Source organism: Crotalus tigris, unplaced genomic scaffold, assembly GCF_016545835.1.
Source record: "Crotalus tigris isolate CLP2741 ecotype Arizona unplaced genomic scaffold, ASM1654583v1 scf7180000020820.259583, whole genome shotgun sequence".
Lineage (NCBI taxonomy): Eukaryota > Metazoa > Chordata > Lepidosauria > Squamata > Viperidae > Crotalus > Crotalus tigris.
In genome coordinates, this window is record NW_024098198.1 from 165,313 (window position 1) to 189,006 (window position 23,694).

The window sequence follows — 23,694 nt, forward strand, 5'->3', positions numbered from 1 at the left end:
CTGCAAGACCGATTCTCTCGGGTCCAGCTGGCTGGACTGATGGAGAGACCGACGGGAGGACCACAAAATGCACCTTTTCTTGCTTGCATTATTATTTTTTTCTTTCTTTCCATCTCTGGCCAGTTTCTTCAGCTGCAAGAGCATCACCTCCTTTCCCAAGCCAATATCCCGGCACGCGCTCCTTTACATATTTGGGAGCTCCCCTCTGTGCGTGTGCCTGGTTATCGTTTTTCTCGTGGATTCCTAACTTGGCGGGAGGCTCTTAAAATCGGCGTTGCTGTGCGATAGCTCTTCCGATGTTTCTGTGGGAATTTTTTTGCACTGCTCTGGCTTGCAGCAAACTCGACGCACATGTAAATCTAGCAATGGTAAATAAACTCCCCTTCGAATCAGCTGATTCTGTGTGACTTTGGTGTGCTTTTCGTGGAGACAACACAAATGTAGTGGGCCATTGTTTCCTCCAGGAAGTTTTTCCCAACACGGCATCCAGCCCTGTTGGTCTCCCATCTGATCAATTCTGATGCCATCCATCAAATGTCTTTATGCATGTTCTGGGTGTTTCATCACTAGAGATTTTAAAGGAGAGACTGGACAGCCACTTGTCTGCAATGGTATAGGATCTCCTGCTTGAGCAGGGGGCTGGACTAGAAGACCTCCAAGGTCCCTTCCAGCTCCTATTCTATTCTGTTCCTTGTATCATATTGTCTTTGTATTCTATTCTATATTTCTTTTCTATTCTATATTTCCATTCCATTCCATATTTTCTATTCTGTTCTATTCTATTCCACTCCACTTTATATTCTATTTTACTATATTCTGTTCTATATTTCTATTCTATTCCATATTTCCACTCCATTCTATATTCTATTCCTTTTTTCTATTCTATTCCTCGTATCATATTGTCTTTTTGTATTTATTCTATTCTATATTTCTATTCTATATTTCTATTCCATTCCATTCCATATTTTCTATTCTGTTCCATTCTATTCCATTCTCTATTCTATTATATTCTACTACATTCTGTTCTACTCTATTCTATATTTCTATTCCATTCCATTCCACTCCATTCTATATTCTATTCTATATTTTTATTCTATTCTATTCTATATTTCTATTCTATTCCAAACTGAATTGCACTATAAGTCAAGGACAGGCAATCAGATGGAAATTAGAAATCTGACACAATTGGGAAGCAAAATGGAAAGCCCACGGAATGTCCAAGATCAGCTCTATTCTGGTTACTTATTACTAATCCAACAATAAATACACACTTCTATGAGGAAGAATCTGTAGATGAAGGGGACCTGCTGCTCAAAATACAAGAATATCTGAATTCTAGCCAGAGATGGTATTTTTTTTTTTGTTGTCAACATTGATCAGGACGCCACAAACGATCTCAGATTAAGCTGTGGGATAGGGATGGGCTAAGAGTGACTCATAACAAAGTCTGAATGGATCTGGGTCTCTTACAAAGGGTGACTTTCTGAATTTAATGGGATTAGTCAAGGTAAATACGCGTGGGATTACAGAGAAGCTCATACTGGTTTATATTAATTTCCATATTAGACTTCTAAGTCACACAGGCTGCCTTGCTTTTAACAATGGTTGGAAACTGAACAAAGAGAGAAGCAAGCTGGAATTGAGGAGAAACTTCCTAACAGTTGAGGACAATTAACCAGTGGAACTGCTTGCCACCAGAAATTGCGGGCGCTCCATCACTGGAGGTTTTTAAGAAGATATTAGACAGTCACTTGTCTGTCTGAAATGGATCTGCTTGAGTAGGGGGCTGGACTAGAAGACCTCCAAGATCCCTTCCAGCTCTGCTCTGTTCTACTCCTCATATTATATTGTCTTTTTCTATTCTATTCTATTCCTCGTGTTATATTATCTTTGTATTCTATTCTACCCTACCCTATCCTATCCTATCCTATCCTATCCTATCCTATCCTATCCTATCCTATCCTATCCTATCTGAATTGCACCATAAGTCACGGACAGACAAATCAGCTACCAGTTCTGGAAATTAAAGACCTGACACAATTGGGAAGCAAAAAACAAGGAATGTTTTTAATCCCCCAATCCTGTGTAGGGAGACGAGTGTCACCATCTCCTTCCTTCAGGCCTTGATTGAAGTCACAGTTCCTAGGGTGTGACATCACAACTAGTTGCTGTGGCAATTCTTCCGCTAAGGAAAGTGAGAAAACCCAACTTCTGCTAACCCAGGTAAAAGAAACAAGATGTGAAGGCCCTATAGAATAAAGGCAGGTAGTTCTCTCGGCTTTATTCGTGTGGAAATACAGGGTTTTTTTAACTCTCTCTCTTTCAATTGCATAATTCAGTCTTGTCAAAATATTCACAGTCCCTTTCTTGTTTTCCTTCCAAGTTCTTTTGAGGCACACACACACACACAGACACGTGTGTGTGTGTGTGTGTGTGTGTGTGTGTGTGTGTGTGTAGGTCTTTGGTTATTCGGGTTTTCTCCCGTGTAAAATTGGAAGTGTCTTGGCGACGTTTTGACAAAGTCCAATTCGTCATCTTCAGGCTGGTGTTTTCAGCTTCGTGCTTTGAGGAGCAAACCTACTTTCCAAAGCACCGGAAGGCCAGACAAGAAGCCACGGATGGAAACTCATCAAGGAGAGAAGCAACCTGGAACTAAGGAGAAACTTCCTGACAATGAGAACAATTAACCAGTGGAACCGCTTGCCACCAGAAATCGTGGGCGCTCCATCAGTGGAGATTTTTAAGAAGAGAATAGACAGCCACTTGTCTGAGATGGTATAGGGCAGGGGTAGGCAACCTCGGCTTTTTTATGACTCATGGACTTCAACTCCCAGAATTCCTGAGTCAGCTATGCTGACTGAGGAATTCTGGGAGTTGAAGTCCATGAGTCATAAAAGAGCCGAGGTTGCCTACCCCTGGTATAGGGTCTCCTGCTTGAGCAGGGGGCTGGACTAGAAGACCTTCAAGGTCTCTTCCAGCTGTGTTACTCTGTTATTCTGTTAAAGGTATGAAAAATTTAGAAGTTGTGGGTGCTCCATCACTGGAGGTCTTTAAGAAGAGACTGGACAGCCACTTGTCTGGAATGATATAGGGTCTCCTGCTTGAGCAGGGAGCTGGACTGGTCACCTCCTAGGGGGGATAGGCAGATGTGGATGTTTGATGGTATTACAGATCTCGTTGCAGGATGGAAGCAATTCCTAGTAAGGCTGCCTTTTGCAATTGACTAATAGCGAATTTGTCAATGCCAATGGTGTTCAAGTGGTGCTCCAGTTGTTTTGGGATTGCACCCAAGGCGCCTATGACTATTGGTACTACCCTTGCTTGTCTTTGCCACAGTCTTTCTATTTCTATTTGTAGGTCTTTGTATTTTGTTATCTTCTCCAGTTCTTTCTTGTCTATTCTGCTGTCTCCAGGCACTGCCACGTCCACTATCCAGACTTTTTTTTTTGTCTTTCTTATCGACAATTGTTAAGTCCGGGGTGTTATGTTGCAGGTGCTATTATTATTATTATTATTATTATTATTATTATTATTATTATTATTATTGATGATGATCATCATCATCGCACAGTCAGCCAGATGTTCAGACTGGATTTGGCATTTTTGTCTACCTATCGAGTCCTTACCCAGGACCTGGGATAGACAGATGTGGATGTTTGATGGTATTACAGATCTCGTCGCAGGTTGGAAGCAGTTTTATTATTATTATTAGGCTTACAAGATTGATAAATAAAATATCGCTGAGGTTGCTGGAGCTTCTGAGGTCTGTCAGCCACTTTCTCTTTCCCAGCTAGGGTCTCTCTGCCGGCCTTTTCAAAGATGTCCACCTGGAAAGAGAGGCACTACCTTTGCACAGAGAAATACACACCATGGCCGGGATTTTCTCCCCGACCCTACCACAAACTAGCTACTCAGAAGCCTCCCTACACAGATACCAAAATCAAAGTTTGCCAGAAAATCCGTTGCCCGCTGGAGGAAGCTGTCCTGTGGCACATCTGGGGCTACCACACCTGGCTGGATGTAGGGAGGTTGCCCCCCGTCTACCGCTCCAGACCCGACAAGCCTTTTGATAGCAACACCTGGCGATGGATCACGGCCCCCAGGAAGCCCTCCATGGCCGAGCCCCCGGTCCCCCCTCCTTCCCTCTTGGATGGAAACACCTACCTCAAGTTCATTGAAGGGGAAGGCCTGTTTGTGGACCTCAGGCACAAAAAGCGAGTCCTGAGCCTAACGCGGGACGAAGTGAGCAAGTGTGAGCAGCTGAAGCTGAGAAGTGAATGTCGCGCTCCACCTTTAGATGCGCAAGGAAACATCATGCCTCCCAAGGAGCTGAGGCGGTAAGATATCTGGCTTTCCTAAATATTTTCCTCCCCCAGATACGCGTAGTCCTCGACCCAAGGGTGCTTTTTTTCACGAGGCAACTGGACTTGTTTCTTCTCTGAAGACGTTTCGCTTCTCATCCCAGAAGCTTCTTCAGCTCTGACCGGATGGTGGGGAACGGAAGGATTTATACTCCTTGCAGACCGCTGGTCGTTTGCGTCCTTTTAGAGCAGTGGTTCTCAACCTTTTTAATGCCGCGACCCCCAACCGGTCATAAGTCGAGGACTACTCAACCGGTCGTAAGTCAAGGACTACTTAACTGGTGCAGCACCGTTTGCAGACTGGGGCTTTTGGCGGACTCAGCAGGGCAGAGACAGCCTGGACAATTCCTATTGGCTTTTGAAAGCCAATAGAATTAGATTCTATTCAAGAGAGTCTATTGTGTTGGCTTTCAAAAGCCAATAGAATAAAAGGGAGTAGCACAGCTAAGGAAAAGGGGGAAAAGATGGCGGTCTGCGTTGTTTGGCGACCCCCGTGAAATGGTCGTTCGACCCCAAATGGGGTCCCGATCCACAGGTTGAGAACCACTGCCTTAAGTCAAGGATTACCTTTTTTCAGTGATGTCGTAACTTTGACCGGTCACTAAATGGATGGTTTTTAAGTGGAGAATGACCTATAGCTCTAAGTAGTCTACAGAATGTGGTGCGCGATAATGTCTTCCTTGATGCGACCCTTATAAACGGTAACCGTTGTTATTGTTCTCCTTATCTTTTGGGCAGGTACAAGTATCTGCTTTCAGGAAAAGCGCCTGCGTCCGTCTTTGTGGAACTACAGCCGGTTGCACCTCCTGCTCCAGAATGTTGGAATTATCCCTGTCCAAGCCTTCAGCCCCATTACCAAGACTCTGCCCTTAAGTTTGCTCTGAAGAACAGCAGCCCCCTTTATCACAAGGTGGTGGGAAAATACCAGGAGCTGATCCTTTCTGGGAATCAGATACGGTCCTCCACTCCAGTCAGCCAAATAAACAGGAAAGCCTGAATCCTGCCCTTTTGAGCCACGTTGGAAAAGTCCAGAATTTGGGAAGTTGTAGCCCGAGCACTCCCAAATAGCCACCAGTATCTTCCAATGTTGTCATCCAGGGTGCGTCCCCCAAAGTTGTGATCCAGGGCTCGTACGTTCATTTTATAGTCCTTCCTTCTCCCAAGGGAGAATCCAAGGATCTATGGGAAGGTGAACATACCAAGAGGGTCCTCAGTCATGATGAACGTAGGTCAAAGAATTGTGGGAATGGAAAGGACGCAGCATCTTTATCATGCTCGTGGTAAGAGATCCTGGTTAAGGGGCTCTCTATTGACCAAATACTTGCCCTACAGAGCAAAAACATGTTGATTAGGAAGCACAAACCATCACTGGCACAAGCTGCTTTTCTGAACTTTACTTACCAAGCTTCAGTGCTGGATATAAGTTGTATTCTGAATATGTTGTAAGGCAGTGGTTCTCAACCTTTTTAATGCCACGACCCCCCAACCAGTCGTAAGTCAAAGACTACTCAATTGGTGCAGCACCGTTTGCAGAATGGGACTTTTGGCGGGCTCAGCAGGGCAGAGACAGCCTGGACAATTCCTATTGGCTTTTGAAAGCCAATAGAATTAGACTCTATTCAAGAGAGTCTATTCTATTGGCTTTCAAAAGCCAATAGAATAAAAGGGAGTAGCACAGCTAAGGAAAGGGGGAAAAAAATGGCAGACTGCGTTGTTTGGCGACCCCCGTGAAATGGTCGTTCGACCCCAAATGGGGTCCCGACCCACCGGTTGAGAACCACTGTTGTAAGGGGACTACTCAACATTCAGAGATCCGGTAGCCGTGGGGAGCCAGTTGAAGCCCTTTCTTTGATCTAATGAGGACCGGGGAGGATGTTCTTCAGCCTTGGGAGAAATGTGCTTAAATAATTGTGCTTCTTCCTCCCCCCCCCTGACACTTTCATCTCCTGTCCATCTAAGTCAATAATGTAGCAGCAGAAAGATAGCAAGTTCCTTCTGCTGTATTGCACACACTAAACCAGAAACATTTGCCTTTGAAAGCCTATTTGGTTTCAACGTTTAAACATTGACTCTCAAGGACATGAAGGAGACCAGAGCAGAAACTTTTGCGTACGTTTTGCTGCTAAACGTGTTTTTAATAAATTCACTTAAATGGTCATCCACATCGGTTTCAAGCAAAGTTTCTGCTGGATATGGAATGGAGACTCCCTTGGTTATCTGAATGACCAATTACAGACTGGCTTCAACGTACATTTAGTGACCATTCAAATTTACAAGTGAAAAAAAAATGACTGTTTTTCATACTGAAGACCATTGCAGCATCCCCACGATCATATCCTCATACTGCTTTTTCTAGGTAGATCCTGGTTTGTCATTATTACAGTCTTTTTGGATTTATTTATTTTTATTATAGTCTTTTAATAACAATTTACTACCCCATTTAGACTAGGGTCATCTGCTCCGTTGCTCTAAGCAGGAGGTGGGTGGAAAGCCAGAATAAACGAGAGATGATTTAATTAGCTCATAGTTCCTGAAAGCGTTTGCTAAGACTGGTAAAATCAAATGTGTGGATCTTATTAAAAGCAGGAGACTTTTCATGGAGGCTGCAACCCACAGAGAAATTCTTTGCGGGAGCACGTCCTTGATCCAATCTGCAGGAAGCTGATCATACATAATCAGCTTGAATCCAGCAGGAATGGGATAACATTTGCAGATGACACCCAGCTGGCAGGAATAGCCAACACTCCAGAAGACAGGCTTAAGATACAGGAGGATCTGGACAGACTTGAACACTGGGCGCTATCTAACAAAATGATATTCAATGGTGAAAAAAGCAAGGTTCTACATTTAGGCAAGAGAAAACAAATTTACAGGTACTGTATAGTATAAGGGGTACCTTGCTCAATAGTATTAACTGTGAGAGGGATCTCAGAGTCCTAGTGGACAATCACGTAAGTATGAGCCAGCCGTGTGCTACAGCTGCCAAAAAGGCCAACACAGTGCTGGGCTGCATTAACAGAGGGATAGAATCAAGATCACGTGAAGTGTTAATACCACTTTACAAGGCCTTGGTAAGGCCACACTTGGAATACTGCATCCAGTTTTGGTCACCACAATGTAGAAAAGAGGTTGAGACTCTAGAAAGAGTACAGAGAAGAGCAACAAAGATGATTAGGGGACTCTATAGTCTAGTCTACCTTACTTTAACCCTACCCTATCCGATTCAGCAGGGGGCTGGACTAGAAGACCTCCAAGGTCCCTTCCAGCTCTATTCTGATTGATATCCTATCCTACCCTACCCTACCCTACCCTACCCTACCCTACCCTACCCTACCCTACCCTACCCTACCCTACCCTACCCTACCCTACCCTACCCTACCCTATCCTATCCTATCCTATCCTATCCTATCCTATCCTATTCCATTTCATTCCATTCTATTCCATATTTTCTGTTCAGTTCTATTCTATCCTATCCTATCCTATCCTATCCTATCCTATCCTATCCTATCCTGTATTCTGTATCCTATCCTATCCTATCCTATCCTATCCTATCCTATCCTATCCTATCCTATCCTATCCTATCCTATCCTATCCTATCCTGTCCTATCCTGTCCTATCCTATCCTATTCTGTATTGTGTATTATGTATTGTCTATTCTATTCTATTCTATTCTATTCTATTCTATTCTATTCTATTCTATTCTATTCTATCCTGTATTCTGTATCCTATCCTATCCTATTCTGTATTGTGTATTGTGTATTCTATTCTATTCTATTCTATTCTGTTCTGTTCTGTTCTGTTCTATTCTATTCTCCTGTGAAGTAAGTGGCACCCAAAATGCTCCTGAACTTTGTAGCATCTTGAAAATGACTCCTTGAGATTTTTTTTTAATCTCTTTTTTTCATCTCTCTTTCCCTCTCTTTGTGCAGCAGCTTTTTGCAAAGACAAGGACTGCCTTGATTTTTTTCCCCCAACATCATTTGCATTGCCAAGAAAGATTTCTCTCTCTCTCTCTCTTTCTCTCTCTCTCTCTCCCCCCTCTCTCTTTTTATTGGGAGGTGCTGGTCCAGAGGCTAAAAGCTTGTCATCCCAACCTCCGGATTTTTTTTTTTTTAACTTGGCAGTTTATTAAGTTGTCTAAAAGCCCAGGGACTTAAATGGCTGACTCCAACAAAAATGGGAATGGCAGGCAGTGCCCAAGCCTAGATTCCCCTCCTTGTTCACCGCAGGAAACTGATGTCTGATGTCATTTGGTTAGCCCAAAAATGAAGCATAAAAAAAATCTGAGAACTGGATTGCGAGTTTCAGCTAAAACAGGGGTCTTCAAACTTGGCCCTTTTAGGACTGGTGGACTTCAACTCCCAGAATTCCTCAGCCAGGCACGCTGTATTATATAATCAAGGGCCAATTTTGAAGACCCCTGTTTTATAATCATGGTCATATGAAAAACAGTCATAAGTCGCTTTTTTCATGTAACTTTGAACAGTCACTAAACAAATAATTGTAAAGTCAAGAACTACCTGGCCAGTGATGTTTTCAACCAAGTCAAGGGTCATTGTGGTAGCCAGGCTGGCTCAGGAATTCTGGGAGTTGAAGTCCGCAAGTCATGAAGGGGCCATAGTTCCCCCATGCTGGCTGAGGAATTCTGGGAGTTGAAGTCCGCAAGTCATGAAGGGGCCATAGTTCCCTCATGGTGGCTTAGAATTCTGGAAGTCCATGACTCATGAAGGGGCCATAGTTCCCCCATGCTGGCTGAGGAATTCTGGGAGTTGAAGTCCACCAGTCCTCAAAGGGCCAAGTTCGAAGACCCCTGTCCTAAAAACTTGCTGGGCCAGTCTTGAGTTGTGGGCAGTCAAGTGACAGGTGAGTCAGTTGTTAAGTGCGTTGTGCCCCATTTTATGACATTTCTTTGCCAGAGTAAAGCAAATAACTACGGTCATTAAATGAATCATACAGTCGTTAAGCGAATTTGGCTTCCCCCTCCCCCCTCCATTGGCTTTGCTCGTCCGAACCCAGCTTGGAAGGCTTACAAATGCTGATCCCATCTCTGAATTGGGATCACGTGACCACGGGGAAGCTGCGTTGGTTGTTAAGTGTGAAAACGGGGTCACAAGTCACGTTTTTTTCAGTGCCCTTGTAGCTTTGGTCACTAAATGGATGGTTTATTAGTCGAGGTCAACTGTGGAAGCATCTTCCCCCCCCCCAGGCAAAATTTCTCCTGTGTGAGTAACATATACTCAGGCTCCCTCATCCTAACCGACCCATTTTGAACTTGTAATATGAACAGCTGAAGTTCTACACTGATTGGATATTTTTGATTAATCCTGCTTATTTTAATGAGTAAAGATTAGAGTTGGTGAGGACGGATAGACAGGCATTAAAAGAGGGCTGATAGACAGGCGGTGGGAGAAAGAGAAGAGATGGAAGAGATTTGGCCCTCCTGCTTGGAATACTAGCAGTTGTTATTTCCTCCTCCTCCTCCTCCTCCTCCTCCTCCTCCTCCTCCTCCTCCTCCTCCTCCTCCTCCTCCTCTTCCTCCACACCTGCTCTTCAGCTGCTGGGGAAGACATGAAGTTCTGCTTCTCGCTCTTCTGGCAGCTTCAACCCTTGTTCACTGAGGTGGTTGCAACGTGTCCTTGATGCTCTCTCTCCATGTCTTCTGGGTCTACTTCATGGTCGTTGACTGGCTTCTCTCTCTCTCTCTCTCTCTCTCTCTCTCTCTCTCTCTCTCTCTCTCTCTCTCTCTCTCCTCCCTCCCTCTCTCTCTCTCTCTCTCTCTTTATGCGCCTTGTACGCCATGTTTTCTCACGACGTCCTCTGCAGCTGACCCAGCTACCCGGTCCATCCTGGCTCCTTGAAACACTCAAGAGTTTTTTGCAATCTCACTCACGGGGTCTTTTGGACCTGCGGGACTGACCAAAAATAAAATAAAATAAAAAATAATAAAAGCAGTGCTTGTTCAGGAGTTGTAGAGTGCAAGGAAGACCGCCTCTCCCCTCTTAACGCTGGGCCCATATCGATTATCTTTCTGGCTCGCTTTTCTTGCAGGAGTTGCACGCTGCCCACTAGGTTTTTCCTCCCAGCAAGCAAGCCTTTCGGGAGGCTGTGTTCCTCTACACCATGGTGGAGAAATAATAATAATAATAAAAATAATAATAATAGCGAAGGCCCCCTCAGGGCACCGTGGCAGTTCCCCTTCTTTTCCAGAGAGCCCTGCGCTTCAGTCGGAACATGGGTGGGATGGTCTTCCAGGCTGGAAAGGGTGCAGAGAGGCTGTTGCAAGCGTTTGTAGGCTTGTACAGTCATGCTGCAGAGAGGACCATCAATTATGAATGAAACCCATTCTTGAAGAGAAAAAGCTTTTGCGAGCTGGACAGGCCGCAGGGGATAAAGAGGTTTATGAACCGGATTACGAAAATGCCTTTTAAATGAGCGATTTCCAATGTCACCCGGTGACGGCTGGAGTATCACTGCTTTACTTTACATAATGGCATCAAGCAATCACTCTCCAGCCATCACTCAGCTTTTCTTTTCTTTTCTTTTCTTTTTTTCTTTTTTTCTTCATCCCTCCCCTCCCCTCCCCTCCCCCCTCCTCTGCTTTCCTTTCTCTTTTCCTCCTCTCCTTCTCTTCTCTTCTCTTCTCTTCTCTTCTCTTCTCTTCTCTTCTCTTCTCTTCTCTTCTCTCCTCTTCTCCTCTCCTCCCCTCCCCTCCCCCTCTCCTTTCTCTTCTCCTCTCCTCTCCTCTCCGCTCCTCCTCCCCTCCCCTCCCCACCCCCTCTCCTCTCCTCCCCTCCCCCCTCCCCCTCCCCACCCATTCTCCTCTCCTCTCTTCTCCTCTCTTGTCTCTCTCCTCTCCTCTCACCTCTCCTCTCCTCTCACCTCTCCTCTCCTCTCACCTCTCCTCTCCTCTCCTCTCCTCCCTCTCCTCTCCTCTCACCTCTCCTCCCCTCTCTGCTCCCCTCCCCCTCCCCCTCCCCTCCCCCTCCCCACCCCTCTCCTCTCCTCTCCTCTCTTCTCCTCTCTTGTCTCCTCTCCTCTCCTCTCTTCTCTTCTCCGCTCCTCTTCCCCTCCCCTCCTCCCCTCCCTCTCTTCTCTTCTCTTCTCTTCTCCGCTCCTCTCTTCTCTTGTCCTCTCCTCTCTCCTCCCCTCCCCTCCTCCTCTCCTCTCCTTCTCTTCTCTTTCTTTTTTACAAAGCATTTTTTGGTGAATGGCATTACGGGTCCAAATGAGATTCATTGTGATTAATATCAGGATCTTAAGCAGATTTTAGGGGCAAGGGAGTCATGTTAACCTTGCATGACTGAGAATCTCCGTAGACCGTCGAGTACCTGTATTACAGATTCTACTGAATTTGAATGACACGTTTGAAAGAAATGAGAGATTTTTTTTTTTAAATGTTCATTTCTAAGCTTGTTTTGCTGGTGAGTTAAGTCTGTTCGCTTCCTCTGTAAAACATAATACATAGGATTGGCTGCTTCTGGATTGCCATCATCATGTTGAGTTTTCAGAGGACCGAGACGGTGGATCGCGTTCAGCGTCTGTCTTAAGTTTCATTCTGTGACGCTCCGTTTCCGGGGATGCTGAGTGGCTTACAGGATTAATACAAGGAGTTTAGAAACAAAAATCAATCGAAGCCATCACAATCAATCAGTCTGATGTATCACTGTTCTGAGGAAGCAAGGGGTTACTCATCTCTAAATGCCTTTTAGTGTAAGGATTGGTAAGTAGCCCTCTCAACTGGTCAATTGGAATAAACAAACCACATTCCGGAAAGTGTGTTTTAGACACTGAACAGAAGACGTCTCTCCAAAGTGTCAAAGTGAAGAAAACCACACCAGCTCAGAACTTGCTTTAAGGCATCAAACCAGCAAGCCCAAAAAGGACTGGAGGCTGAATTCTGCCTATTTTGCATTAAATGACATCAGTTAAAAATCTATTATTATCAAAACCGTGACAGCCCTGCAGAAATCCAGCCTGGGCTGGATGCACAATAGCTGAGGAAGAACAAATTGTGCTCTTCGGGGTATCTTAAGCTGTTAAAAAAATCTTAGCAATGATATTTATCAGGGAAACAGTGTAACTGGATCAGGGAAGAGGATCCTGGCGCAGTTTGGCATAAGCTGGGATGTAAGCTTCATTAAAAGTGGGCATTGGGAATTAAAAGACAGCGATCAATGGCAGGCGGATGGATATTTGAATAATTATGTAATTTTTATAAAAGGGAAACAACTAAAGCGTCTTCCAAAACCAATGTGGATGTCTTGGCACTTTCAAATTAATGGGATGGAATGGGATGGAAGAGAAGAGAATTACAGAATAGAATAGAATAGAATAGAATAGAATAGAATAGAATAGAATATAGAATGTAAAGAATAGAATAGAATATAGAATAGAATAGAAAATACTATAGAATATTTGTTTTCTGAACAATATTTGTTTACTATAGAATAGAATATAGAATGGAATGGAATGGAAAGAATAGAATTACAGAATAGAATAGAATAGAATAGAATAGAATAGAATAGAATAGAATAGAATAGAATAGAATAGAAAATACTATAGAATAGAAAATACTATAGAATAGAATATAGAATGGAATGGAATGGAAAGACTGGAATTACAGAATAGAATAGAACAGAATAGAATAGAAATATGGAACAGAATAGAAATACAGAATAGAATAGAAATATAGAATAGAATAGAATAGAATAGAATAGAATAGAATAGAATATAGAATGGAAAGAATAGAATAGAATATAGAATAGAATAAAATAGAAAATACTATAGAATAGAATATAGAATGGAATGGAATGGAAAGAATGGAATTACAGAATAGAATAGAATAGAATATAGAATATAGAATAGAATAGAATAGAATAGAATAGAATAGAATAGAATAGAATAGAATATAGAATGGAAAGAATAGAATAGAATATAGAATAGAATAGAACAGAAAATACTATAGAATAGAATATAGAATGGAATGGAATGGAAAATAGAATTACAGAATGGAATAGAATAGAATAGAATAGAAAATACTATAGAATAGAAAATACTATAGAATAGAATGTAGAATGGAATGGAAAGAATAGAATTACAGACTAGAATAAAATAGAATAGAATATAGAATATAGAATAGAATAGAAAATACTATAGAATAGAATATAGAATGGAATGGAATGGAATGGAAAGAATGGAATTACAGAATAGAATAGAATAGAATAGAATAGAATAGAATAGAATAGAATAGAATAGAATAGAACAGAATTGAAATGGAATGGAATGGAATGGAATGGAATGACATTCTTTATTGGCCAATTGTGATTGGATACACAAGGAATTTGTCTCCAGTGCAGAAGCTCTCAATGTATATACAAACAACAAAGTGATATAATCATAAGATACCAACAGGAGAAAGTAAGAGGACAGATGAGAAGGATAATAGTATATAGAACTATTATAGATCATAGAATAATAGGGATGGAAGGGACCTTGGTGGTCTTCTAGTCCAACCCCTGCTCAAGCAGGAGACCCTGTACCATTCTGGACAAGTGGCCGTCCAGTCTCTTCTTGAAAACCTCCAGAGATGCAGCACCCACAGCTTCAGTTGGATTTAATACTCTTCCAACTTCTGGTCCTGGCCTCTGGTGCTTTGGAGAATAGGTCAGCCTCCTCTTCTCTGTGATAACCCCTCAATTACTGGAAGATAACCCCTCAATTACTATGTCGCCCCTAGTCCCTTAGATCAGGGCTTTTCAACCAGTGGTACGGGTACCACCTGTGGTCCATTGGCACCTGGCAGGTGGTACCCGACCATCCTAGAAAAGTGGTAGCAGGGGAGGGGAATGAGCTGAACCGGTGGCAGCACTACACAAGCCGGAGTGAGAGATGGCTGGAGCTGCAGGGCTGTCGGGGCTTAGTGGAAGCGTCAGGATCAGCGCCAGGCTCCAGCTGGAGCTCGGTGCTGATCCTGGCGCTTCCGCTGAGCCCAGAAGAAGCGCCGATCAGCTGGAATGTTGCAGCCTCTCCAGGGTCTTGTGGTTTACATTCAAATGCTTGGCAACTGATTCATATTTATGACGGCCACAGTGTCCCAGGGTCATATGAAGTGACCAAAACCTGCTGCAACCACCCAGAAGACGGGGGGAATAAAAACCAAACACCCCCCACCCCACTCCTGCTGCCAATCCTCAACAGAAATGCTCACAACAATGAAACAAGAGGAAGAACGCCGCCAGGTGGGCAGACAGGTGTCTTGCTCAGCTGTGGCTTGCGGGGGCACTTTTTTCAGTGCCATTGTAACTTTGAACAGTCACTAAGCAAAGTGTTGTAAGTGTTGTAAGTCACTGTACTTTATCACTTTTTTCCTTTTTTGGGGGGTCATCAAGTTTTTGACACGTTGCTAGGCAACTGGTGGTCCTCGGATATTGCCATATCCTAAAAGTGGTACAATGGGTGAAAAGGTTGAAAAGCCCTGCCTTAGATAAACATAGTTCCCTCAATCCTCATCGCACAGAGTTAGCCTCCAGATCCCTTATCCTCTTTGTTGCTACTCTCGGCACTCCTTCCACGTGCAGTTCAGTGAAGGGCTAATGTCCCTTCAACCACAGTCCTTAAGCATAGCAAGGGAAGCCTGAGATGGAATTTGAGTGTGTTTTGTTTTCCTGGAATTGAACCCAAGGATCAGTGAAGAAGCTCTTGGCAACTTCTCCAGAGTGGAAATCTATTGATGAGCAAAGCCTAGTTCTTGGTTTGCTATTCTCTCTCTGCCTGAGAATCTGAGGTTTGCTCTCTGCTTGAGAATCCGAGATCCCAGTATGCTGGAAGAAAACAGCCCACAATTAATCACAGAGGCTGTACCAAGTGCAGGCCATAGAGGAGGTATCTATTGCTATCAACACTCTCTACTGCAAAAGGGATCTCGGAGTCCTACCTAGTGGACAATCCCTTAAATAGGAGCCAGCCGTGTGCTGCAGCAGCCAAAAAAGCCGATGCAATCCTAGGCTGCATTAACAGAGGGACAGAATCAAAATCACCTGAAGTGTTAATACCACTCTACAATGCCTTGGTAAGGACACACTTGGAATACAGCATCCAGTTTTGGTCACCACGATGTAAAAAAGATGTTGAGACTCTACAGAGAAGAGCAACAAAGAGGATCAGGGGGCTGGAGGCTAAAACATATAAAGAACGGTTGCTGGAATTGGGTATGTCTAGTTTAATAAAGAGAAGGATGAGGGGAGACAGGATAACAGTGCTCCAGTATCTCAGGGGCTGCCCCAAAGAAGAGGGAGTCAAGCTATTCTCCAAAGCACCTGAAGGCAGGACAAGAAGCAATGGATGGATGTTGAGACTTTGGAAAAAGTGCAGAGAAGAGCAACAGAGATGATCAGGGGACTGGAGGATAAAACATAGGAAGAACGGTTGCTGGAATTGGGAATGTCTCGTTTAATGAAGAGAAGGGTGAGGGGGGACATGATAGCAGTCTTCCAGTATCTCCGGGGCTGCCCCAAAGAAGAGGGAGTCAAGCTGTTCTCCAAAGCACTAGAAGGCAAGACAAGAAACAACGGGTGGAACTAATCAACCTAGAACTAAGGACAAAATTTCCTGACAATAAGAACAATCAAATAGTGGAACCACTTGCTTGCAGTGGTTGTGGATGCTCCATCCTTGGAGGCTTTGAAGAGGAGACCGAACATCCACATGTCTAGAATGGTATAAGGTTTCCTGCTTGAGCAGGGGGTTGGACTAGAAGACCTCCAAGACTCCTTCCAACTCTCTACTGCCAAGTGAAGAGGCAGGGCCACTAAAGTCACACCTCCACTGGAAACCATCTGTCCCAAGAGGGTTCCCTTAAAGCTCTCCTGTGTGGTAGGAAGTCTCAGGGGATGAACTAAACCTGAACGGATGATTTATCACACAGGCATATTTGCTCATGATTAGTCATTTGCTCACTTAAGAGGGAGAACGAGGACCAATAGCTTGAGAGGCAATTTTTTTTTTTAACAAGGAACAAAATTGTTTCGTTGCTCATAGTAGACGCTGATAGCAACAGAGATTCTTCGTTCCACCCAAGAAATGACAAATGGTGGCGAGCATCTAAAACAGGGGTCCCCAACCTTTTGGGGCACCAGGGACCGGTTCCGTGGAGAGGGGTTTTTAACCACAGACCAAAGGGGGCATGGTTTTGTGTGCTGCCTGCATCCCGTGGATGGGGCTTTGCTTGTTTGTGCGGACCAGTTGCTGGCGTGCCGCGGCCCGGTACCGGTCCACAGACTGAGGGTTGGGGACCCCTGCTGTAACCTATCAAGACATTTTGAGTTTTGTCTCTGTCTTCATGGAGACCCTCTGCTTTGGACATTTCCCTTTTTTGTGGAACTGAAAGTGGAGGTCTTTTTCTGATCTTTACTGTGTTTCTTTAAAAAAAAAAAATCATGGGGAGCTCAAAAAAAGTTTTTAAGAAGAGACCGGACAGCCATTTGTCTGAAATGGTCTAGGCTAGGGTTTCCTGCCTGAGCAGGGGGTTGGACTAGATGACCTCCAAGGTATCTTCCAACTTTATTATTATTACTATCGATCATCACACAGTCAGCCAGATGTTCAGACTGGATTTGGCATTTTGTCTACCTATCGAGTCCTTATCCAGGACCTGGGATAGGCAGATGTGGATGTTTGATGGTATTACAGATATCGTCGCAGGATGGAAGCAGTTCCTAATAAGGCCGCCTTTTGCAATTGACTAATAGCGAATTTGTCAATGCCAATTGTGTTCAAGTGGTGCTCCAGTTGTTTTGGGATTGCACCAAAACTATTATTATTATTATTATTATTATTATTAAAACCATCATCACCTTGGAAGTTTAAATGATTTCACCTCGCCCTGTGGATTTCTTTGTCCAGTCTGAAGATAGCATGCAAATTTGGATCAATACAAATGAATTTATTTACATCCCTGTTGTCAATTAGCATTTTAATCAGGCCAAGCTATTTGCATGTAAAATCATTTCTAAATATATCCCACTTCTTCAAAAAAAAAAAAACAACAACAAAAAACTCCAAGTGTCCGGTAATTTATGCATGACTCTGCTAAAGAAAAGCAGATATGAAATTCACTCGCTTTTAAGTTCGACAAATATGCGAATCCAGTGGTGGCGAACCTTTTAGACACCGAGGGCCCCAAAACCGCCCCCCTGCCCCTGCTCCGCCTCCCGCCCTGCCTGCTGTCTATCTATCTGTCTGTCTGTCTGTCGATATCTATACATTGAGAATGTCCATCACATTCTATTTCAGGACAAGCTCGGAATCCTGCTTCTGTCTTATCCGTTTGTTGTATGGCAGGATCCCTACCTTTTCAAGCTGAGCTCCAGGATGGAGTTGAAGAATCTTAACTTCTGGTCTTGGTGGACTTCCAACCCCATTCCTAGTGGGAGTTTCTCGGAGAGTGCAAGAGTTCATGGCAACTATGGCTTGTCCCAAATAATCTTGGCCTTGGTGGTTATGGGCAGCCATGCAGGAAATCCAATCTTCTCCTTTGAGCAGTTGATGTACTCCACCTAAGATCAGACAGAGGTAGCGGCAGACGCCAAGAGAACTAAGCAACAGAATGATCCTTCACATCGGACATCTGCCCCAAATCCTACCAATTCAGATCTAGGAAAATCTTTATGGCCAGAACAAACATTCTTGAGGGTACGCGAGAACAAAACTGAATTAAAAGATGGAGAAAGGGAACCATCGAGCAAGGACTAACATTAAAGGAGGACATGGCTGGATCTGACCTCCCTTATACTACTTGCAGGACCCTGAATAGATTGAAGATTGAAATGCCTAAGTGTAAGACCAAGACGCTCAAGTGGAAGATTTTAGTAGACGACAACATGCTGTGTGAATGTGGACAAAGCTTGGTCCATCTGCTGGTGTGGCAGCTCCTACCAGAAACATGGAGTGACAATGACTCATTTCGGCAGTCTAAAATTTGATCTGGACACAAGAAGAAGAAGAAGAAGAAGAAGAAGAAGAAGAAGGAGGAGGAGGAGGAGGAGGAGGAGGAGGAGGAGGAGGAGGAGGAAGAGGAAGGAAGGAGAAGGACAAGGAGAAGAAGAAGAAGAAGAAGAAGAAGAAGAAGAAGAAGAAGAAGAAGAAGAAGAAGAAGAAGAAGAAGAAAGAGGAGGAGGAGGAGGAGGAGGAAGAGGAAGGAAGGAGAAGGACAAGGAGAAGGAGAAGAAGAAGAAGAAGAAGAAGAAGAAGAAGAAGAAGAAGAAGAAGAAGAGGAGGAGGAGAAAGAAGAAGAAAGAGGAGGAGGAGGAAGGAGAAGGACAAGGCGAAGGAGAAGAAGAAGAAGAAGAAGAAGAAGAAGAAGAAGAAGAAGAAGAAGAAGAAGAAGAAGAAGAAGAAGAAGAAGAAGAAGAAGAAGAAGAAGAAGAAATAGAAGACATTGATGTGCAATCTGAAATTGGAAGACATCAGAGAAGATCCTTTGCCCATGATCAGATTGCATCCTGTTCAGGTTGAGACTCACGATTGCCAAGAACGTCCACAGGTTACCTAGGGATTGCTAGGAATCCGGTAAGTGGGGCAAACAGGTTGAACAAGAATGCAAGTCAACAAGATCACTGCCAAGAAGCCTAATTCTGCATATCCATCCCATGGTTTTCCTTGGTTTATCAAGGAGGCCAGGGAGAAGCAGTGCAAGACACATCTGGAGTACGGATGGAGGAAAACTAGAACTAACTGAGATGGGACATGTTTGATTTGACATCACGGTGACGAGTGTAACAGAATATTTTTTCGTCTCTACCCTTGCTGCATCCCTAGACTGTTTCTGAGACCCTGTTCAGCATGACCTACTTACCTTTTAAGTCCACATTTTGGACAGAGAGGACCACTGGTTTGAATGAGGGATCCAAGAGGCCATCTAGGTCAAAACTGAACAGCCCTCTCTCAACAGAGGGGGAGGGATACGGCCTCATCTATCTCCAGTCTACAACACCGTCCTTTCAGCAGTCCCAAGAAGGCTCCACACCCATTTGCACCACTCAGATGACCCTGAGGACCCAGATAAACCTCCAACTGGCCTCAACGACTCTCTAAAAGAAGGCAAAGGACCAGCTGTCTGCAAGGAGTATAAATCCTTCCATTTCCCCACCATCCATTCAGAGCTGAAGAAGCTTCTTGAATGAGAAGCAAAACATCTTCAAAGAAAAACGAGAAAGTCCAGTTGCCTCCTGGAAAAAAAAGCATCTTTGGGACAACCTGGATGACTGAGAATCTCCGTAGACATTTACTCCCTTTGAAGAAGCTGGACGTCCTTTCTAACAGTTGTGAGAAAGTGGGGCAACGTTTCGTTCAATTCAACGATGAACGGGGAGAGTGGTTCTTCTGGGCCCCAAGATTTTCTCAGATGTGAATTCGTTCATTCACGAGGCGTCTCAGCGTCCTTCCAAGAATGTCTGTTCAACCACATGAACCCGTCGTTGATTTCAGAGCCTAGTTTGGGTTTTGGTGTCCTTTTCTGGAGACCGTTAAAGAGACCAGGACATCACAAGAAGTTGTTGTTGTTAATTATGAAGTTGTGTCTGACCCATCGCAACCTCATGGACAACGTTCCTCCAGGTCTTTCTATCCTCTACCATCTTCTGGAGTCCATTTAAGTTCACACCTCCTGCTTCAGTGACTCCATCCAGCCACCTCATTCTCTGTTGTCCCTTTCTTCTCTTGCCCTCCATCTTTCCCAGCATTAGGCTCTTCTCCAGTGAGTCCTTCCTTCTCATTAGGTGGCCAAAGGACTTGAGTTTCAACTTCAGGATCTGGCCTTCTAAAGAGTAGTCAGGGTTGATCTCTTCTAGGACTGACCAGTTGGATCGCCTTGCAGTCCAGGGGATTCGCAGGAATCTTCTCCAGCACCATAGTTCAAAGTTGATGATCTTCCTCCAGGCCTTCCTGTCCTCTACCATCTTCTGGAGTCCATTTAAGTTCACACCTACTGCTTCAGTGACTCCATCCAGCCACCTCCTTCTCTGTCGTTCCCTTCTTCTCTTGCCCTCCGTCTTTCCCAGCATCAGGCTCTTCTCCAGTGAGTCCTTCCTTCTCATTAGGTGGCCAAAGTCCTTGAGTTTCCAACTTCAGGATCTGGCCTTCTAAAGAGCAGATGGGGTTGATCTCTTCTAGGACTGACCGGTTGGATCGCCTTGCAGTCCAGGGGACTTGCAGGAGTCTTCTCCAGCACCATAGTTCAAAGGCCTCAATTCTTTGGCGCTCAGCCTTTCTTATGGTCCAACGTTCACAGCCATACATTGCAACTGGGAAAACCATGGCCTGGACTATACGCACTTTACAAGAAGTAGTCATTGTCAAATTTAAATTTAAATTGGGGCAGTATCTATAGTTAAGTGTGGCAGGGCCTTCAAGAAGACCCCTAAACCAAGAGCTAAGAGATAAACCACGATTCAGCCATCTGCCTGAAGTTGCTGCGTTTTCCCTCCAGGATGGTGAAAACATTATTGGTCATCCTCGACTTACAGCTTTTTGTTTAGCGACCGTTCAAAGTTACAACAGCACTGAAAAAAGTGAACGTTTTTCACACACTTTGACCGTTGCACCTCCCCATGGTCACTGGATCAAAATTCGGACGCTCGGCAACCTGCTCCTGTTTATGACGGTTGGCGTGTCCTGGGGTCACGTGATTCCCCGAGCAAATTCCAGGGGTGGGGGAAAAAAGCAAGATTCACTTAGCAACTGTATTACTAACTCAACAATTGCAGTAATTCACTCACAACAACTGTGTCAAGAAAGGCCATAAAATGGGGCAAAAGTCAACTGTCTTGCTTAGCAACGGAAAGGTGGGACTCACTTGTGGTCCTAAGTCAAGGACTACCTTGATTACATTGACATCAGTATAAATTAAGAATCCAAAGTGCCTGCAAGTTATAGGAACCAGTGTCCAGGTTTCTGATGTGCTACAACGGGGAAGATCCATTTACTCCTTGGGTCCAACCTTGAGTAAAGACATCTAACCTCAGGGAGGCTAGATTTCCATCACCCCCAGAATATGTCCGTGTGGGGTGTCCAGGTAATCCTTGATTTACAACATTGACCATTCAAAGTTACAATGGCACCAACGTATGACCATTTTTCACACTTACAACCATCACATCATCCCAATGATCCTGGGATCCAAATTCACACTTGGCCACTGACTCATATTTATGACGGTGGCCCTGTCCCCGGGTCAGATCTTAGAATTTTGGTCGGAAGTAACTTTGGGGTGGGGGGGCTTGTCATAACTTGAAACAGTCGCTAAACGAATGGTTGTAAATCAAGGACTACCTGAACAGGTAAGTCCTCAGCTTAAAACGGTTTGTTTAGTGACTGTTCCAATTTAGTGATCGTTTGAAGTTGCAACCGTGCCGAAAAAGATGAAATAGGGCCATTTCCCACACCATCGCATGGTCACGTGATCAAAATTCGCACGCTTGGCAACCGACTCATATTTATGACAGTCGCAATGTGTCCCGGAGACCCTTTTGCGACCTTCGGAAAAGCAAAGTCAATGCGGGAAGCTGGGTTCATTTAACAACCGTGTCACTAACTTAACAACGGCAGAAAGGTGGTAAAATAGGGGAAAACTCACTTAAGGATGGTTTTGCTTAGGCCCAGAGATGTTGGCTTCAATTGCGGTCGTAAGCCAAGGACTAACTGCACTTGACACCAGAGGTCCCCGACCTTTTGGGCACCAGGGACTGCTTCCGTGGAGAGAGGTTTTTTCCGCGGACCGGAGAGTGCGTGGTTTTGGGTGCTGCCTGCATCCCAGGGATGGGGCTTGGCTTGTTTGTGCGGACCGGTTGCTGGTGTGCTGTGGCCCGGTACTGGTCCACGGGATCGGAGGTTGGAGACCCCTGCTTTACACAACCTTCCTTCTCTGGAAGCCAGCTCAGGTCCTGCCTCTGGTGACCCTCAGGTGATCTGTCCCAGCCTCCTCCTTCTGTGAGGGATGGGCAGCCTCAGTTGCTGAATTCTCACCCCCCTTCCCCCAACCCTGCGGAGCTTTCCAAGCCTTCCTCCTTCATCCCGGTGCCCCCAATGCCTCCCAAATTTAGCAGAGGCCGAATTCAGAGACCCGGCGGGGAGAGACTCGTTTGGGAAGGAAGGAAGGAAGGAAGGAAGGAAGGAAGGAAGGGGGGGAGGTCTCTGGCGCTGCGGGTCAAGGAAGGAGGCTTGCCCCGACGCCGCTGCTCTGCAGGGGCCGCCGCGCTTGCCAGCCAGGCGCTGCCAAGATTTTTGCTGCAGCCCTGCTCTGCGGCGCCTTCGGCCCTGCGCGCGGCGGAAAGCGAGGAGCGCCCTGGCCGCGCTCTCCAAACGAGGCCCGAAGCGTGCCAGGCCCGGGAGAGGGGGGGGGGTGTTCAGGCTTGGGGGGGGGGTGGCTGGGAAAACCAAGCCCGGGGAGGGAGCGCGAGGAGGTGGGGAACCCCAACCGAAGCGGCCCCTCCGCCGCAGAGAGAGAGAGCGCTGGAGACCCTCCGGGCCACCACCCACCTCGCCAGCCGCAGGCACGGCTGCATTGCGCCGGGTCCGGCTCTCCCCCCCCTCCCCCGGTCCGCAACGTGATCTCGGTCTTCCTCGGGAAGGGCGCGGGGGTCCGTGGGCCGGGGGGGGCGCTTTCCCGGCCGCTCTGGCGGGGACGCGCCCGGGCGCAGCCGAGCAGCGCAGCGCAGCCGAGCGCAGGACGGGCACCCCCTCCTCCTCCTCCTTCTCCTCCTCCTCTCCCGCCCTCCTTTCCTCCTTCCCTCCTTCCCTCCCTCCCTCCCTTCTCCCCCCCCCACCCCACCCCCGCTGCAGCTGCGCCGAGCGCTGGCAATTTCTGCTGAGGCTGCAGCGCGGTCGGGGATGGCCGGCCCGGCTCGGCTGCGCTCCGCTTCTGCCGCAAGCGCCCGCCGGCTCCCGCTCTTCGGCGCCCCCCCGAGCCGAGGCAGCCCCGGCCGCGGCCACGCCAAGAGGAGGAGGGGGAGGAGGAGAAGGAGGAGGAGGAGGACGACGACCGTGGGGCTCGCTCTACCCTTAAGGCAGACGGAACGCGGCCGCGGCAGCAGCGCGGGCCGGCCAGGGGTCTCCCGCCCCCTCCCCAACTTTCCCGAGCTCCTGACAAGCTCCCCGTAGCCTGGTGCGCGGGGGTGGCCGCGGCGCAGTCGGACCGGCGGCGGGGCTGCCACGCGCCTTGACGCATCCCGAGCGGGCTCGGAGAACGGGCGCTGCAGCAGGACCGCCCCCCCCACACACTGCCCCCCCCACTCCCCAAGGCAAGGTAAGGAGGAGAGCCGGAACAACTTTGCCTGCTGCT

The 23,694-nt window shown here is 46.0% G+C and overlaps 1 protein-coding gene across 1 annotated transcript; it reads left to right on the top strand.

The window, feature by feature from the left end:
* Positions 1–2,225: 2,225 nt before the first annotated feature.
* On the top strand, positions 2,226–5,430 carry TEX52 (testis expressed 52). The gene is made up of 3 exons (XM_039368544.1): positions 2,226–2,265; positions 3,791–4,337; positions 5,100–5,430. The coding sequence occupies exons 2-3, from the start codon at positions 3,820–3,822 to the stop codon at positions 5,356–5,358; spliced, it is 777 nt and encodes a 258-aa protein (XP_039224478.1). The 5' UTR covers positions 2,226–2,265; positions 3,791–3,819; the 3' UTR covers positions 5,359–5,430.
* Positions 5,431–23,694: the final 18,264 nt, after the last annotated feature.

Coding starts and splice junctions, on each gene's coding strand:
- TEX52 (XM_039368544.1), top strand. CDS start 3,820: ATGTCCACCTGGAAAGAGAGGCACTACCTTTGCACAGAGAAATACACA. Junction 4,338..5,099: donor CCTCCCAAGGAGCTGAGGCG/GTAAGATATCTG, acceptor TCTTTTGGGCAG/GTACAAGTATCTGCTTTCAG.